At 38.2% G+C, this 19702-nt stretch overlaps 1 protein-coding gene across 2 annotated transcripts in view; it reads left to right on the forward strand.

The window, feature by feature from the left end:
* The window catches only part of GRIK1 (glutamate ionotropic receptor kainate type subunit 1), a 157507-nt gene that overhangs the window by 84815 nt on the left and 52990 nt on the right, over positions 1-19702 (forward strand). For both annotated transcript variants that reach the window (XM_007471202.1, XM_007471201.1), the window contains exon 7: positions 15938-16045. In XM_007471202.1, the coding sequence (XP_007471264.1) occupies positions 15938-16045 (108 nt within the window). The remainder of the gene's footprint in view (positions 1-15937; positions 16046-19702) is intronic.

Below are 19702 nucleotides of genomic sequence, written 5' to 3' on the forward strand. Positions count from 1 at the left end.
CCCGAATCAGCTGCTCCTTTAACCTCGTCCTGTCTGAGCGAAGAACAGATGCCCTCAGGTGACCTACACACAGAGGTGGGTCCAAATCCAAAGCTAGACCCCAGGAGCTGTTCGAACCAAAAGAGAAAGGGAAATCTCTCCCAGCAGCTTCAGGAGAAAACGATTAAATCTCCACAATCAACTTGATGTACACTGCAACTGTGGAATACCTGAATAGACAACAAATCATCCCAAATTGAGGACGTGGACTTTAGGAACAAAGATATATATGTTTGCTTCCCTTTTTTGCTTTTTGTGAGTGTGCATGTGTATGTTTCTGTGTGTGATTTTGTCTGTATAGCTTTGCTTTTACCATTTGTCCTAGGGTTATATCTGTCATTTTTTTTTAACTTTTTAAAAATTTTTTCTTAATAATTATTTTTTATTTTAATAACTATTTTATTTTACTTTATTTTATTTTTATTTTATCTTCTTTCTTTCTTTCTTTCTTTCTCTCATTTTTTCTATTTTTTCTCCCTTTTATTCTGAGCTGTGGGAATGAAAGGCTCTTGCTGCTCCAGCCACGTGTCAGGGTTGTGCCTCTGAAGTGGGCAAGCCAAGTTCAGGACACTGGTCCACAAGAGACCTCCCATCTCCACGTAATATCAAATGGCAAAAATCTCCCAGAGATCTCCATCTCAACGCCAAGACCCAGCTTCACTCAACGACCAGCAAGCTACAGTGCTGGACACTCTATAACAAAAAACAGCAAGACAGGAACACAACACCATCCATTAGCAGAGAGGTGGCCTAAGATCAAAATAAGGCCACAGACACCCCAAAACACATGACCAGACGTGTACCTGCCCACAAGAAAGACAAGATCCAAACTCATCCACCAGAACACAGGCACTAGTCCCCTCCACCAAGAAGTCTACACAACACACTGAACCAACCTTAGCCACTGGGGACAGACACCAAAAACAATGGGAACTACGAACCTGCAGCCTGTGAAAAGGAGACCCCAAACACAGTAAGTTAAGCAAAATGAAAAGATGGACAAACAAACAGGAAAAGATGGAGCAAGGCAAAAACCCACCAGACCTAACAAATGAAAAGGAAATAGGCAATTTACCTTAAAAAGAATTCAGAATAATGATAGTAAAGATGATACAAAATCTTGGAAATAGAATGGAGAAAATACAAGAAATGTTTAACAAGGACCTAGAAGAACTAAAGGGCAAAACAGTGATGAGCAACACAATAAATGAAATTAAAAATTCTCTAGAAGGGATCTATAGCAGAATAACTGAGGTAGAACAACGGATAAGTGACCTGGAAGATAAAATAGTGGAAATAACTACCACAGAACAGAAAAGAATGAAAAGAATTGAGGAGAGCCTCAGAGACCTCTGGGACAACATTAAATGCACCAACATTTGAATTATATAGGTCCCAGAAAAAGAAGACAAAAAGAAAGGGACTGAGAAAATATTTGAAGTGAAGTTGAAAACTTCCCTAATATGAGAAAGGAAATAGATAATCAAGTCCAATAAACACAGAGAGTCCCATGCAGGATAAATCCTAGGAGAAACACACCAAGACACATTAATCAAACTATAAAAATTAAATACAATGAAAAAATATTAAAAGCAGCAAAGGAGGGCTTCCCTGGTGGCGCTGTAGTTGGGAGTCCGCCTGCCAATGCAGGGGACACGGGTTCATGCCTGGGTCCAGGAGGATCCCAAATGCCACGGAGCGGCTGGGCCCGTGAGCTGTGGCCACTGGGCCTGCATGTCCAGAGCCTGTGCTCCACAGCAGGAGAGGCCACAATGGTGAGAGTCCCACGTACAGCAAAAAAAAAAAAAAAAAAAAGCAGCAAAGGAAAAACAACAAATAACACATAAGGGAATCCCCACAAGGTTAATAGCTGAGCTTTCAGCAGAAATTGTGCAAGCCAGAAGGGAGTGGCAGGACATATTTAAAGTGATGAAGGAGAAAATCCTACAACCAAGATTACTCTACACAGCAAGGATCTCATTCAGATTTGGTGGAGAAATTAAAACCTTTACAGACAAGCAAAAGCTAAGAGAATTCAGCACCACAAAACCAGCTCTACAACAAATGCCAAAGGAACTTCTCTAGGGAGGAAACACAAGAGGAGGAAAAGACCTCTAATAACAAACCCAAAACAATTAAGAAAATGGTAATAGGAACATACATATCCATAATTACCTTAAATGTAAATCGATTAAATGTTCCAACCAAAAGACATAGACTGGCTGAATGGATACAAAAACAAAACCCATATATATGCTGTCTACAAGAGACCCACTTCAGACCTAGGGACACATACAGACTGAAAGTCACGGGATGGAAAAAGATATTCCATGCAAATGGCAATCAAAAGAAAGCTGGGGGGGCTTCCCTGGTGGCGCGGTGGTTGGGAGTCCGCCTGCCGATGCAGGGGGCACGGGTTCGTGCCCCGGTTCGGGAGGATCCCGCGTGCCGCAGAGCGGCTGGGCCCGTGGGCCATGGCCGCTGGGCCTGCGCGTCCGGAGCCTGTGCTCCGCAGATGGGAGAGGCCACAACAGTGAGAGGCCCGCATCCCCCCAAAAAAAAAAAAAAAAAAAAAGAAAGCTGGGGTAGAAACTCTTATATCAGACAAAATATACTTTAAAATAAGGACTATTACAAGAGTCAAAGAAGGACACTACATAATGATCAAGGGATTGATCCAAGAAGAAGATATAACAATTGTAAATATGTATGCACCCAACATAGGAGCACCTCAATACATAGGGCAAAGACTAAGAGCTGTAAAAGGGGAAATTGACAGTAACACAATCATAGTATAGGACTTTAATCCCCCACTTTCACCAATCGACAGATCTTTCAAAATGAAATTAAATAAGGAAACAAAAGCTTTAAATGATACACTAAACAAAATGGACTTAATTGATATTTATAGGACATTCCATCCAAAAACAACAGAATACAAATTCTTCTCAAGTGCTCATGGAACATTCTCCAGGATAGATCATACCTTGGGTCACAAATCAAACCTTGGTGAATTTAAGAAATTTGAAATCATATCAAGTATCTTTCCAACCAAAATGCTATGAGACTAAATATCAATTACAGGAAAAAAGTCTGTAAAAAATACAAACACAGAGAGGCTAAAGAATATACTACTTAATAACCAAGAAATAACTGAATAAATCAAAGAGGAAATAAAAATTCTTAGAAACAAATGACAATGAAAACACAACAACTCAAAACCTATGGGATGCAGCAGAAGCAGTTGTAACAGGGAAGTTTATAGCAATACAATCCTACCTTAAGAACAAGAAAAATCTCAAATAAACAACCTAAACTTACAACTAAAACAATTAGAGAAAGAAGAACAATAACAACAACAACAAAAAAACAAAATTAGCAGAAGGAAAGAAATCATAAAGATCAGATCAGAAATAAATGAAAAAGAAATGAAGGAAACGATAGCAAAGATCAATAAAATGAAATGCTGGTTCTTTGAGAAGATAAACAAAATTGATAAACCATTAGCCAGACTAATCAAGAAAAAAGGGAGAAGACTCAAATCAATAGAATTAGAATGAAAAAGGAGAAGTAACAACTGACACTGCAGAAATACAAAGGATCATGAGAGAATACTACAAGCAACTTTATGCCAATAGAATGGACAACCTCGAAGAAATGAACAAATTCTTAGAAAAGCACAACCTTTGCAGACTGAACCAGGAAGAAATAGAAAATATGAACAGACAAAAAACAAGCACTGAAATTGAAACTGCAATTAAAATTCTTCCAACAAACAAAAGCCCAGGACCAGATGGCTTCACAGGTGAATTCTATCAAAACTTTAGAGATAGGCTAACACCTATCCTTCTCAAACTCTTACAAAATATAGCAGATGGAGGAACACTCCCAAACTTAGTCTACAAGGCTACCATCACCCTGATACCAAAACCAGACAAGGATGTCACAAAGAAAGAAAATTACAGACCAATATCACTGATGAACATAGATGCAAAAATCCTCAACAAAATACTAGCAAACAGAATCCAACAGCACGTTAAAAGGATCATACACCATGATCAAGTGGGATTTATCCCAGGTCAATATACGCAAATCAATCAATGTGATACACCATGTTAACAAATTGAAGGAGAAAAATCATATGATCATCTCAATAGATGCAGAGAAAGCTTTCGACAAAATTCAACACCCATTTATGATAAAAACCCTCCAGAAAGTAGGCATTGAGGGAACTTTCCTAAACATAATAAAGGCCATATATGACACACCCACAGCCAGCATCGTCCTCAATGGTGCAAACCTGAAACCGTTTCCACTAACATCAGGAACAAGACAAGGTTGTCCACTCTCACCATTATTATTCAACATAGTTTTGGAAGTTTTAGCCACAGCAGTCAGAGAAGAAAAAAAATAAAGGGAATCCAAGTCGGAAAAGAAGTAGAACTGTCACTGTTTGCAGATGACATGATACTATACATAGAGAATCCTAAAGATGTTACCAGAAAACTACTAGAGCTAATCAATTAATTTGGTAAGGTAGCAGGATAAAAAATTAATGCACAGAAATCTCTAGCATTCCTATACACTAATGATGAAATATCTGAAAGTGAAATTAAGAAAACACTGCCATTTACCATTGCAACAAAAAGAATAAAATAGGAATAAACCTACCTAAGGAGAAAAAAGACCTGTATGCAGAAATTTATAAGACACCGATGAAAGAAATTAGAATGATACAAATAGATGGAAAGATATACCATGTTCTTGGTTTGGAAGAATCAACATTGTGAAAATGACTCTACTACCCAAAGCAATCTACAGATTCAATTCAATCCCTGTCAAACTACCACTGGCATTTTTCACAGAACTGGAACAAAAAATTTCACAATTTGTATGGAAATACAAAAGACCCCAAATAGCCAAAGCAATCTTTAGAATAAAAACAGAGCTGGAGGAATCAGGCTCCCTGACTTCAGACTATACTACAAGTCTACAGTAATCAAGAAAGTATGGTACTGGCACAAAAACAGAAATATAGATCAATGGAACAGTATAGAAAGCCCAGAGATAAACCCACGCACATATGGTTACCTTATTTTTGATAAAGGAGGCAAGAATATATAATGGAGAAAAGACAGCCTCTTCAATAAGTGGTGCTTGGAAAACTGGACAGGTACATGTAAAAGTATGAAATTAGAGCACTCCCTAACACCATACACAAAAATAGACTCAAAACCTAAATGTAAGGCCAGACACTATCAAACTGTTAGAGGAAAACATAGGCAGAACACTCTATGACATAAATCACAGCAAGATCCTTTTTGACCTTGCTCCTAGAGAAATGGAAATAAAAACAAAAATAAACAAATGGGACCTAATGAAACTTAGAAGCTTTTGCACAGCAAAGGAAACCATAAACAGGATGAAAAGACAACCCTCAGAATGGGAGAAAATATTTGCAAATGAAGCAAGTGAAAGTGGAATAATCTCCAAAATTTACAAGCAGCTCATGTAGCTCAGTATCAAAAAAACAAACAACCCAATCCAAGGAACAAGATGGGAATAAAGACACAGACCTACTTAGAGAATGGACTTGAGGATAAGGGGAGGGGGAAGGTAAGCTGTGATAAAGTGAGAGAGTGGCATGGACATATATACACTATGAAACAAAATAGATAGCTGGTGGGAAGCAGCCGCATAGCACAGGGAGATCAGCTTGGTGCTTTGTGACCACCTAGAGGGGTGGGATAGGGAGTGTGGGAGGGAGGGAGACACAAGAGAGAAGAGATATGGGAACATATGTATCTGTATAACTGATTCACTTTTTTATAAAGCAAAAACTAACACACCACTGTAAGGCAATTATACTCCAATAAAGATGTGTAAAAAGTGAAAAAGAAAAGTAGGCTCCTAAAATGGTACAGATGAACTGGTTTGCAGGGCAGAAATAGAGACACAGATGTAGAGAACAAACGTATGGACACCAAGCGGGGAAAGTGAAGGGGTGGGGGGTGGTGGTGGGATGAATTGGGAGATTGGGATTGACATGTATACACTAATATGTATAAAATAGATAACTAATAAGAACCTGCTGTATAACAAAGAAATAAAATTAAATTAAAAAATAAACCTATTAAAAGAGCCTAGAGTTAAATGCTCGCCACTTACTTCCTCAATTCTAAAATATATATATTTTATTTGGACCATAAATATCATCTTGGGAAAGAGCATACAAATGAAACATTAATGAAAACTTTTATTTTTCTTCTTTTATCTCTTAATTTTTGTCTCTTGGCCATCAAATTTTGTGTCTGATAAGAGAGAAGAAAGTCACACCATTTGACTCACTTGCTATTAAGCAGTTGTTGTCAAGAGGTCTAATACAGAGTAGAAATTAAAGCTATTTCCTAAAATAGGGACAATAGTTTAAGTATTGTTTTCAGTTAAGTATACTATAATTGTCCTCTGTGCAAATGCTTCTACATAAGGCAAGCAAATTGTAATTATGACTAATATAATTATATATCATTATCTAAATTGCGTATGCTTCAGCCTTGGCCCAGAAAATGGATTCCTTATGGACCTTATTCATCATATCCAGGAATTAGTCATTGTCTATTCACTCTGATCAATAATGCATTGGTGATTTCATAAAAGCTTATCAACAATTAGTTTTTGAAGAAAGAACATATACAAAATGTTCATCTAGGGTTGGGAGGAAGAAAGACAGAGGTAATTGTGTCAGTTAGGGAAACCTGATTTCTAAGGTCAAAAAATATTTCAGTTCAGTAAAGGACCAGGCAGGGTGTCTTTGTAGATATTGAGGCAGAAAAAGAAACATTGTTAGAGCATGAAAAGGGGACTTTTTACCACTTGGATGAGCAGGGAAGAGAAACGGGAAGTGGGAGTTACTCTGCACCAGTGATTGGAACACTAAATCCAAGAATAAAACCATCACAACAGGATCCAAACAAAGGGACACAGTAGACACACTTAGTGGAAATAAAATTGGATTTCTGACCTGGGTTTTAAGACCTTGCTATGAGCTATATGATACATCAAGAGATAATTGTTACCAATTTCTGTACATTTTCAGAGAGCTCCATAAACTCTGGACAATGTATCAAATTGACTCACAGCATGACCCCCACGAAGGAAAAGTTACCTTTAGGAAAAAGCTTTCTGAAAATTCTATAGAACTTAATGGAGATAACTACTTCTTTCCAAACATATCAGGAAGAGGGTTAGAACTGCACATTTTTAGAAGCATGAAGAAGGGATTTGAAAACTGGCTTAGTCCAAACCCTTAACCCAGTAGAGGTTTCCACTGAACCAAAGTCATAGACAAATTGTTCTCCACTCTCAGGCAAATGCTAAAACCTGAATGCAGTAGCTTATTTAGCAACTCTCAGTTAACCCATCAACCTATGAAGCCAGCCTTTGACTTGCAAAATAAAGAGGAATGACCTTCATAGAAAAAGTATGACTGGGGTATGATAAGGAGGAAAAGGAAATTGCAATATCAGGAGATGTACTTAAATATACATGAGGATGCTCCCTACTTGCCTTTGATATTGATTTGATTTTTTTTTTGTCCCAATGCAGAGAATGCGATTACCTATATCTCAGAAAGTGTAACAACAGGTGTTAATATTGACCATAAAAATATGCCATCTCGGGCTTCCCTGGTGGTGCAGTGGTTGAGAGTCCCCCTGCCGATGCAGGGGACACGGGTTTGTGCCCCGGTCTGGGAAGATCCCATATGCCGCGGAGCGGCTGGGCCCGTGAGCCATGACTGCTGAGCCTGCGTGTCCGGAGCCTGTGCTTCACAAAGGGAGAGGCCACAACAGTGAGAGGCCCGTGTACTGGAAAAATTAAATATATATATATATATATATATGCCATCTCTTTTTTAAAGGTTGTGCTAATGTTTAGCATTATGGCTTCCATTGGCAATAAACTCTGAAGGCAAAGTTCTAGGATCTATAAAAAGCCTTTCTCTACATGTGTCACAGCACTTTAACTCACATCTAGTTTGACCATATAAGCTGCTTAGATGAGACTTGTAATGTTATTTCCTGACATTAATTTGATTTAACTTCCAGTATTATCAAGTGATAAAGTGTACTTCTGTCATGATATCCATTCCATCTGAATGGTAGTTAAAAATTAGTTAGTTTTGTGCTAATTGTGTTGGTTCCTGACAAGTGGGTTCCATAACATATTCTTTATGTGGGAACTTTAATAACAATGCTTTCATCAAGAAACTCTGTCCATCCTGCTGTGGAACTCATTCTATTAATACTTAATGGTGTACGAGTTCTTGGGACAGGAAGATGAAGGAACTATGCTGTCCCTATGTTCATACATAGACATGAGAATACATTTCCATAAATTTTGTTCTATGAGAACTACCTGCTAACCAACCTTCTGCTTACAATCTTGACTTTCTCTGAATCATCCTCCTCAATTCTGACAAAATGATCTTCCTGTAATGCACACATGCCCATGACACTCCTAGGCTTGAAACACTCCAGTAATCCCCAAATGTCTATAGAGCAAAGTCCAAGCACATTAGTATGATTCACAACACCATTATGAACAGAAACCTACTCTCCTTCCCAGGCTCATTTCTCATCATTCCTTACCTTACATGATGGATCCATGGCAAACATAATTTATTTTGTGTTTCATGCTTTTACTCAGTCTATGAGTCTTTGCTTGGTCAACTAACTTCTCATCCTTTGAGAGTTCAGGCATTCTTTCCTCCAGGAACATGTCACTGGCTCTCTTTTTTTCCTTGCAGTTGGGATAAGTACGATCCATACTTCTTTCTTTAGTTACTATGTGCAAATTTTTATCCTCACATTTGGGTGCTTCATTGAAATACATTAATGTGCGTATTCCTACTAAACTATAAACCACTAGGTGTTGTATTCCCAGATACTTCCTGGCACCAGGAAGATGAGATACAAGAGCACCAATGGGATAAGTCCCAGTCTTAGCAGTCAGGCAGAGAAAGCAAAGTTTCCCTTCCTCTGCCTTTTTGTTCCTTGTTTTATTCAGGCCCTCATTGCATTAGATAATGCCCACTCACATTGGAGAGGGCAATTGCTTTATTGATTCAAATGGAAACACCCTCACAGATACACCTGGAGATAATGCTTAACCAGAAAACTGAGCATCCCATGACCCAGTCAAGTTGACACATAAAATTAACCATCACAACTGCAAATGTAAAGTCAAGCTTTAGACTCATTTATAGGTGACATAAATTCAGTATGTACTTTATGTGTTGAGGGAAATTGCATGAATATGAAATTACATTTCAGGACAATGAATCTGATATTGCTTTGTAAAATGAAATACAGAAGACACCAGAAAAAGCTACACATATGAGTACTGACATTGGAGGTAATAAAAGCCAAATTCAACGTGGGGAAGGAAAATAAGAGATAGTTATAAAAATAATCACTGTTAAACCTTTAAATGTATTCAACGTGTTAAGAATTGTGTTAAGTGCCATTTAAATCTCTCAAAAACCCTTCATGGATAAACATTGAAATCTGAGATAAACCAGATTCAGGTTAAATAACCTTCCTGAGGTCATACTTCAGAGATTTAAAAGCAGCTCTGTGATAAACTCATACTCTTTCCACTGCACTGCTTCTGCCTCTTGGCCAAATGGGTAAATATATTCAACATACACACATGGTGTGAACACTGTGGATATAGTGTAGCTCTCAGGATCTTTTTCACATCTTACACATATCTGATGAATTTGGTAAAGCCAAGAGAGAGAAAATAGCTAAGTGACTACAAAGGACTGAGTTCTCTTTTATCCTCATTTGTAAGTCAACTCAAATAGGCAAGCTTACGAAGAATCACCTAATGATTGAAGCTCAAGACCCTCTGGGGCCACTATTTTTTATTTAATGAAACTACCAAAGATCTCCAATGTCAGTTCTGTGAAGGGCAGACTACTGTGATTCTTAGTTCCTCAAATGATGTTGATACATGTGGTAGGCTGAACAGTGGTTCCCTCCCAAAGATATACATGTCCCAATCTCTGGAATTTGCAATTGTTACCTTATATAACAACAACGACAAAAAGATTGCATATGTGATTAAAGGAAGGATTTTTCTTGTTTCTTTTTTTTTTTTAATTGGGGTATAGTTGCTTTACAATGTTGTGTTAGTTTCTACTGTATAACAAACTGAATCAGCTATATGTATACATATATCCCTTTCCTCTTGGACCTCCTTCCCACCCACCCCCAATCCCACCCATCTAGGTCACCACAGAGCACCAGGTGAGCTCCCTGTGCTACACAGCAGGTTCCCACTAGCTATCTGTTTTACACATGGCAGTGCACATACATCAGTCCCAATCTCCCAGTTCATCCCACCCCCTCCCTCTGTCCACACATCCATTCTTTATGTCTGTGTCTCTATTCTTGCCCTGCAAATAGATTCATCTGTACCATTTTACTAGATTCCACATATATGCATTAATATATGATATTTGGTTTTCTCTTTCTTACTTCACTCTGTGTGACAGTCTCTAGGTCCATCCACATCTCTAAAAATGACCCAATTTTGTTCTTTTTAATGGGTGAGTAATATTCCATTGTATATATGTACCACATCTTTCTATCCATTCATCTGTCGATGGACATTTTCTTTAAACAGCAAACATTTATTTCTCACAGTTTTGGATGCTGGAAGTCTAAGATCAGGATGCCAGAAATGTTGGGTTCTTGGTGAGGCCTCTCTTTCTGGCTTGCAGATGGCTGCCTTCTTGCTCTCACATGGCTGAGAGAGATCACCTCTCTCATATATCTTTTTGCCCCCATTTTTTGAGAAATAATTGTCATACATCACTGTATAAGTTTAAGGAGAAGATCATGATGGTTTGATTTACAGATCTTATGAACTGATTACCACAGTAGATTCAGCTAACATCCATCTTTTTATGTTTTTATGATATTTAGCATTCTTTTTTCTCGACTCAAAGAACTCCCTTTAGCATTTCTTGTAAGGCAGTTCTAGTGGTAATGAACTTCCTCAGATTTTGTTTGCTCAGGAAAAGTCTTTATTCCTCCCTTGTTTCTGAATGACAGCTTCACCAGGAATAGAATTCTTGGTTGACAGTTATTTTCTTTTTTTGCTTTGTTTTGTTTTGGGTTTTTTTTTGTGGTACACAGGCCTCTTACTGCTGTGGCCTCTCCCATTGCAGAGCACAGGCTCCGGACGTGCAGGCTCAGTAGCCATGGCTCATGGACCCAGCCGCTCTGCAGCATGTGGGATCCTCCCAGACCGGGGCATGAATCCGTGTCCCCTGAATTGCCAGGCAGACTCCCAACCACTGCACCACCAGGGAAACCTGGCAGTTATTTTCTTTTAATATTTTGAATATTTCATCTCATTTTCTCTTGGCCTGAAAAGTTTCTCCTGAGAAATCCACCAATAGTCTTACAGGGTTTCCCTTGTGTGTAACTTCTCTCTTTCTCTTGTTGTTCTTAAAATTCTTTGAAAAGAAAAACACTAATTTGAAAAGATACATGCATGCCAATACTCATAGCAGCATTATTAACAGTAGCCAAGATATAGAAACAACATAACTGTCCATCAACAGATGGATGGATAAAGAATATTACTCAGACATAAGAAAGAATGAAATCCTTCCATTTGCAACAGCATGAATGGGCCTAGAGGGTGTTGTGCTTAGTGAAATAAGTCAGACAGAGAAAGACAAATACTCTACATTATCACTTATATGTGGAATCTAAAAAATAAAACAAATAATGTATATAACCAAACAGAAAGGGACTCACAGATATAAAGAACAAACTAGTGGTTACCAGTGGGGAAAGGGAAGGGAGAAGGGGTATGATAGGGGTATGGGATTAATAGATATAAACTACTATGTATAAAATAGATAAGCAGCAAGGATATATTGTACAGCACAGGGAAATATAGCCATTGTTTTTGTTTTGTTTTGTTTTGTTTTGGTTTTGGTTTTTTTTGTTTTTTTGCGGTATGCAGGCCTCTCACTGCTGTGGCCTCTCTCGCTGCGGAGCACAGGCTCCGGACGCGCAGGCTCAGCAGCCATGGCTCATGGGCACAGCCACTCTGTGGCATGTGGGATCTTCCCTGACCGGGGCACGAACCCGTGTCCCCTGCATTGGCAGGTGGACTCTCAACCACTGCACCACCAGGGAAACCCATAGCCATTGTTTTGATATTACTTTAAATGGAGTATAATCTATAAACATACTGAATCATTGTTGTGCACCAGAAACTACTATAATATTGTAAATCAACTATACTTCAAAAAAAATGAAAAATACAAATTCAATATAGTTATTTAATTCTTAAGTATAACTTGAACATAAGATAATGAAAGTTACCAACAAATAATAAACCATTCTGAAGAGAATCCTATTTCCAGGAGGAAGAAAATGAATATTGTTATTTTTTTGAGTTGATAGGCTTATTGATCAAATTAGAGTACATTTATAGTGATTTATATACATCATTATTAAGTTCTTTGTATTGGTTGAGATCATGTTTGAAAAGATTGAATCAGTAAAAATGAGTGTTCTTAGAAAGTGTTTCCATAAGTCATCTGCACTGTGTTTGGTATGAAAACTTTTGTAATTATTCAAATATTATTTTAAATCTTTGTGCTTTATGTTATCAGAACCACTAAAAGTATTGTCTTGAATGTATGTGTGTGTATAATCATATTTTATATATATACTATAATAGATATACAGACATATAATATAAAAAAACTATATATATTCTATAGTTATGTATCTATAAAATAAAACATTCTCTCTCATAAAAAAAATCCATTTTTTCTGACTTTTGAGAATTTAATTATAATGAGTCCTATTTGGATTCAACCTATTTGGGATCTTTTGTGCCTCATAGATCTGGATGTCCATTTTTCTCCCGAGGTTCAGGAAGTTTTCAACCATTATTGCTTTAAATATACTTTCTGTCCCTTTCTCTTTCTCCTTACCTTCTTGGATTCCCATAATGCAAATATTGTTTCTTTTCACTGTGTCCCATAATTCCCAAAGGATTTCTTCACTTTTAAAAAATGCTTTTTGCTCCTCTGACTGGGTAATTTTGACTGTCCTATCTTGCAGACCTTCCTTCTTCTGCATGGTCAAGTCTACTTATGAAACTACTGAATTCTTCAGTTCAGTTATCGCATTTTTCAACTCTAGGATTTCTGTTTGGTTTTTTGTTTTGTTTGGGTTTGTTCTTTTTTTTTTGATAGTTGCTATTTCCTTATCATATTTCTCATTTTGTTCATGCATTGTTTTCCTAATTTCATTTAGTGTCTGTTCGTGTTTTCTTGTAGTTTACTAAACTTGCTTAAGAGGATTATTCTGAATTCTTTGTCTGACAGTTCACAGATCCCTATTTTTTAGTTATTTGTTTCCTTTGGTGGTGTCATATTGACCTGATTTTTTGTGATCCTTGATTCCTTACATTGGCATCTGCACATTTGGGTTTTGGGGTTCTTCTTCCAGATTTTACAAGTTTGCTCTGGCAAAGACAGTTTTTGACCAGTCAGCTTAGTTTAAATTTCTGGGTGTGTCTGCTGGTAATATCCTTGGGCAGGTGGGGCCTGCTATTATGGTCTATTCTGAGGCAAAGCAACAATTCAAACTCTAAGGACAAGGATGAGGATTGTGGCACTGTCTGGGAACAGTTGGATGGGATTGCTGGCTTGGTTTCTGACCCAAGTAAGGCTATAGGATGGGCTCCATGGTTGCCTGGATTCTCTGGTAAGGCTTACTAGAAGGTTGGGACTAGGTAATACATACAGTAGTAGATGGGGCTACAAATTAGCTTCCTTGTCCTGGCAGGACAGCACGATGAGACCCAGGGCCTGGGTTCGCCCTCATTATTTGGGTATTCAAATAGTATGCACTGATTCCTTGGTCAGGTGAGGCCACAAGTTTTGCTCTGCAGACTGGGAAAGCCATAAGCTCTGCTTTCTGTTCCTGTACCACTGTACATAAGGCTGATGAATGGGCTATTTCTGTGTGCTCCAGTTCAGTTCCCTGTCCAGATAAGATGAAGGCTGTATTCAGCAATGAGTAGAGCTATGAATTAGATTCCTTGTCCAGGCACAGCAGGACAAGCAACTCTAAATCCAGTAAAGCTGTTTGTTGTCTTAACTGAAGCTGACCTACATTACAAGTTCCCTAACTGAACAGGGCCATTGGCTTTGCTCTGCAAACTCTAGGCTCTGCCCACCTCTTGGTTCATGTGCCACTGGATCACATAGCTTCCTGGAATTGTCTCCAGCCCTTCTGGCCAGATGGGGTCACAAGACAATCTTCACAGCAGGTGGGGCTGTGATTCAACTCCTTGCCTGGATGTGGGCAAACCAGGCTCCAACACTGGCAAAACTCCTTGTTTGAGGATCTGAATCAAGTAAATCTATAGCCTACCTAGTTCTCTGATCAGAATGTACCTCCAACTAGATTTTTCAGATAAGTAAAGCCTCTGGTTAGGATTACTACTTGGAAACTGCAGGAATGAACTTGGTCTGCCAAGATCTGTGTGGTGGTCACTGCGAACACCTCCCCACATCTCCATCACTGTCAGATTTCCAGTGGTCCAGCCCCACAGATTCCCAAGCAATCCCTGAGGGGCGAGATCAGAGTAGGGGCTCCTGCAATGTTACCCACAATGCTGGGAGAGCTGGTTTTCCTCTGGGTTCTCTTTTCCCCCTGGAGGAACCAGAGGCTCAGGAGAGACCTCTCTGTGTGTTGCTGTGCTGGCTTGGGAAAAGGACAATGCAGTCAACGTGTAGCCACTTCTCTTACCTTCTAATGCAGTTTCTCTTGGTCTCTGTGGTGTGGGAGCAGGGGCGAGGGGTGGTGCTTCAGCCTCATCCCCATGTTCTAGGATTCTCTCAGTAGTGTCTTGTCCTTGAATAGTAGTTAATTTTCTCCTTGTGAAGAGGAGGGAAGCCAGGAAAATTCTGTGTCACAGTCTTGGTGATGTCACTCCAAATGAAGGATTTTTGAGATGGGGAGATTATCCTGGATTATTTGTATGGGCCCTAAATGCAATCACAACTGTCTTTATAAGAGAGAAGTAGAGGAGATTACACAGAAGAAGAAGAGGAGAAGGCAAAGTGACCACAGAGGCAGAGATTGGAGTGATGCAACCACAAGACAAGGATTGCTGGCAGCTATCAGAAGCAGGAAGAGACAAGAAACCGAGTCTCCCTTGGGCCCCCAGAGGGAGCAAGGCCCCGCTGGCACTTTGGTTTCACTCAGTGATAATGATTTTGGACTTCTGCTTCTGGCCTCCAGAATTGTGAGAGAATAACTTTCTGTTGTTTTAAGCCACCAGCTTGTAATAATTTGCTACATCAGCCACAGAAAAGTAATATAATACCCAAATGACATTGGAAAGACTAAATCACAAACACACTAAAAATTTGATAATAGATCACTGGATTATATCATTTTCACATAGAAAAAAAGGGAGTTACTTCCTTGAGAAGTACCTTGAAAAGTATTTCGATTGACCTTAGAAAGCTGAATATTATGACTTCCCAGATTTTGTTTACTCCATGTGCAGACCATTTTACAGTCATTCTTTCCAAACTCCCCATTTAAAGTGCCACTATTACAGATTTGACTGATGTTAAAATGTTAGAACTGACGAAATAAATGAGTGCTAATAAAACAGTGAAGTGTTCTGGTATCAAGTTACTGAACCAACACAATGATTTATAACACCATGAAAACAAATAATTGGATACTGTGATGAATTTGAGGTATTACAGTTTAAATGGTGTTAGACTTATGATAAGTGTTAAACAGTAATGCCACGTTCCTTTTGTTCATAGGCTCAGTGGGATGGCTTGACTGGGCGTATCACCTTCAATAAAACCAACGGCTTGAGGAAGGATTTTGATCTGGACATTATTAGTCTCAAAGAGGAAGGAACTGAAAAGGTAACCTCCTCAATAATAAATTTGAAAATTTAAAAAAAGCACTGCTCATACATTTTTACTTGCACAAACAAGTAGGGAAATGATAAAGTGATTCTCTCAGCATTTTCATTTACGTCCAGTTTTCTAGATCTCTCTCCCTGATATGCGGATACATGTTGATGTGCTAGATTCTTAAATTGTGTGTGCTATTAATAGCAATGCTAATGGCTATATAGTGCTTGGTTTAGATACAAGTATCATTATATTATTACATAAATATAACCTTAGGGGTGGATGTCATTAGCCTCATTTCTCAAAGGTTTTAAGAAATTGAGTTTAGACTTGGGAAATCAGAAGCTGTCAATAACTTATATTTGGAATGGCATCCAAGGGTTACTTAGAAATGAATTTTAATTTTACTCCATTTTGAGCCTGGTGACAGAGGGACAAAATAAAGTAGGACAGAAAAGGCTTACTGAAGCAAACTAACTTTGCATCCCTAATTTTAGGAGGAAATATGCCAAAAAATGGATTTTAATGTTGAGTTCTGATTTTAGGCTTATTTAGTTATAATTTACAACCTCTCAATGATTTGAGTTCCATTCTTGTTACTATTTAGAGCAATGCAAATGTAAGCTATTTAATTAATAATAATAATAATAAAATAATTTGCCTCCTCTTTATTACACCAATGTTAGTATTCACAGCTATGCATTGGGATAATTAACACTTATAGTGTGAAGACTTTGCCCTGTAGAACCTTAAAAACAAGATTTTGTAGCCCCCAGAACAACTGTCTGAACACCAAAACTCTATAAGCCAACATTTTTTTCACTATAGGGGACAAAAAGCTTAATGTAAAAGAATGGCTTTGGGAACAATCAGTTTTACTTAGTTGAAATATTTCCATTGATTTTTAAAATGAGATAAGGTTTCTATTTCTGTTTTGTTGCTTTTGTTAACTGAGACACATTTTTTTTAAGGTCCTAACTATACCTCACCCCCAAATAGCTTAATTAAAATAAACAAAGATTAATTAGGCTGAATGTAAAAGGTGACCACCAGTGCTGAAATGTCTGAGGGAAGTAATTAGTTCACAGCTTTGAGAGTTCACACTAGTCACGCAGGTTTCCCCTTTTAAAAATGCCCTCTCTCTTCATCTCCTCTCTTCCTCTCTCTCTCTATGTCTCTGTCTCTCTGTCTCTCTCTTGGGCTTCTTCACTCTGATTTCCTTGTCTGTTAGGTTAACATGCTCTGAAAGAGCACAAGGCATCAACCTAGCCTCTATAATGGATATGGAATTTGGGCTACAGGGAACACAAGGAAAGAAAATAATATTGTTATGGATTAAAAACCTATAATGTTTTTTTTTTTAAATGTCTGCTTCTCTATACATGCTTCTCTCTCCCTCTCCACTCCATTTAATGTACAGAGCTGAAGAGGGAACAAAACCTGTTAAAGAAACATCTTTTTGGCTCAGATGTGTGATGAAATAGATGAAGCTATTGTTATGCTTTTCCAGCTATTTATACACGTCAATATTATGCACATTCTACTGGTGTTTTTCCAACAAAAGCAAAATCGAATTAGATGAAAGTGTTTTCTCAATTTGTTTCTTTATCTCTTCATTGTTTGCAATAATATTTCTTTCTTCAGGTGACTTGGGCTCAATTCCTGAGAAGGCTGATTGAACCTTAAAGCAATGGGGGAAGCCAACCTATCCTTCTCAGGTGTCAAGGGAGGAAATGGCCAATCTTTTCATGTCAGCCTTTTGCAGGGTCCATAGGGAAAATTGTTAGAAAAAGCCTATTTTCTCATTGGTCGATTGACTAATCTGGTTATAAATGCCTTTAACATGTCTTCTTAAGGAATGATGAAGACCTTTTAATTCTGCAGCATAGATGTGCATATTCAAAAGAACTTTAAGACATTTTTTTTGGTGTGCAAAAGGAAAAGTGAAAATCAGGTTGCACCACCTAGTAGAAGTAACTTCTGTGGGACCCAGTACTTGGTTCATCTATTTACTGTACCTATTCTCAGGCTTTATATTGAATTAAGATGCAAGATTCCCAATAATGGGTGGGGAATGTAATGCTGTGAACACTTAATCACCATGATACCTTTTGGCTTCCATGCTCCATTTTAATTAAGTGCTATTTTTATTTTTCCCTCTGAAAACCAAGGTTGCTGGCGAAGTGTCTAAACACTTATATAAAGTGTGGAAGAAGGTTTGTACATGGACAAAAACTGCAGGAAATCTGGGGGTGGAGTGGGAAATACCAAAGGAAAAACCTGCATCCTTCCAGTTTTCCCAGACCAGTAGCTCTCCAATTGCAGTTTAGAGGCGATATTCCATATAAAAGGAGAATGGGGATAGTTGAATATGTTGTCTCTCAACAACATTGCCTGTGAATTGAAACAGGCTTGAGATGGATTAAATAATGATGGATTAAATATTTCCCCCTAGATTATTTTTGTTTCTCCCAGGTAGGATCCGTCCCTGTTAGGACTGAAAGCAGGTAACTGTAACAGAAGCAGACACTGGGCCATTGATATTCTTTCTCAAATCACTAAGTATTTTTCCCTAAAGGGCATAAAAACAATAGATTTAATCCATCAGACTAGTCAGATAGGCTAAGGCTCAGAAGGGCTGGGACATCTCCTTCAATGTCACCACCACAAAATATGAGCCATTTTTAGAAATTCCATTTTCTTACGTACTATCATTTTTTATGCAGTAAAGCAAAATTTGTCAGTGTATATTGTTTTGCAATTTGTTTTAGAGCCCCAGTTTCAAGAGGACAAAAACATTAGAGGTTTTGAAAGGGAAATGAGATTATCTTGTAAATCATAACACCTAGTATCATGTTGTCAAAGAATGTGCACAGATTTATTATAGAAGCAAATGTTAGACATTACAAACATTCAGATCAGGAAAATGCCCCAGTGATATGCGTTTGCATTGTCTTTCATTCTCTCTCTAAAGCCACTTGCTAAACTATTTGTTGATTGACAGATGGACCTTAAATTACTGTTCAACTTGAACAGTTTTTTCAGGTTCACTTTCGTCTTTTGAATTATCAGTTAAGTCACAGAAAGTGTAAACAGTTTCTCCCCGTAGTCAAAAACCTTGTCTCCCTTTTGGTAGTACTCAGATGAGCTCCAAAATGTCCTGCTTTTAAGTTTAAAAAAGCACAGGTTTAATAACCTTGTTTTAATCTTCAGTGAATCAGGCTGCCAAAGGCACAGGGAAGGCAATCCCATCTCTTCTCTGCTAATAAGTAGATGAACCTAACTGGCACCCAGAAAGAAGCTTATTAACACTAATCCAGCTTGAGACTCCAGGCACTTTATGCAATGTTGAATTAATTCAAACCAAATACCCTAGGGAATGAAATCTAAGCCCTGAAATTTTACTCAGAGGAGGGGAATGTCCTTTATTTGTCACTAAACTGCAATAATCGCCCCCACTTCCCAGGGTTGCACTTCTTGGCTTTCCTATTACCTCCATGCCATTGTGCCTCTTCCTTCCTGCTGGCCTATCGTTGCCCACTTTGCAAGTTGTATACACTGTGATGTACTGTTTTGTGTCATGCCTGCTCATCAACAATTTATAGTAACCTGAGTGCTAACACATGAGACCTATTGAGACCCAACAAACACTTTGGCCTTTCCCTA

This window comes from Lipotes vexillifer, unplaced genomic scaffold, assembly GCF_000442215.2.
Source record: "Lipotes vexillifer unplaced genomic scaffold, Lipotes_vexillifer_v1.1 scaffold284, whole genome shotgun sequence".
NCBI classification, from domain to species: Eukaryota; Metazoa; Chordata; class Mammalia; order Artiodactyla; family Lipotidae; genus Lipotes; species Lipotes vexillifer.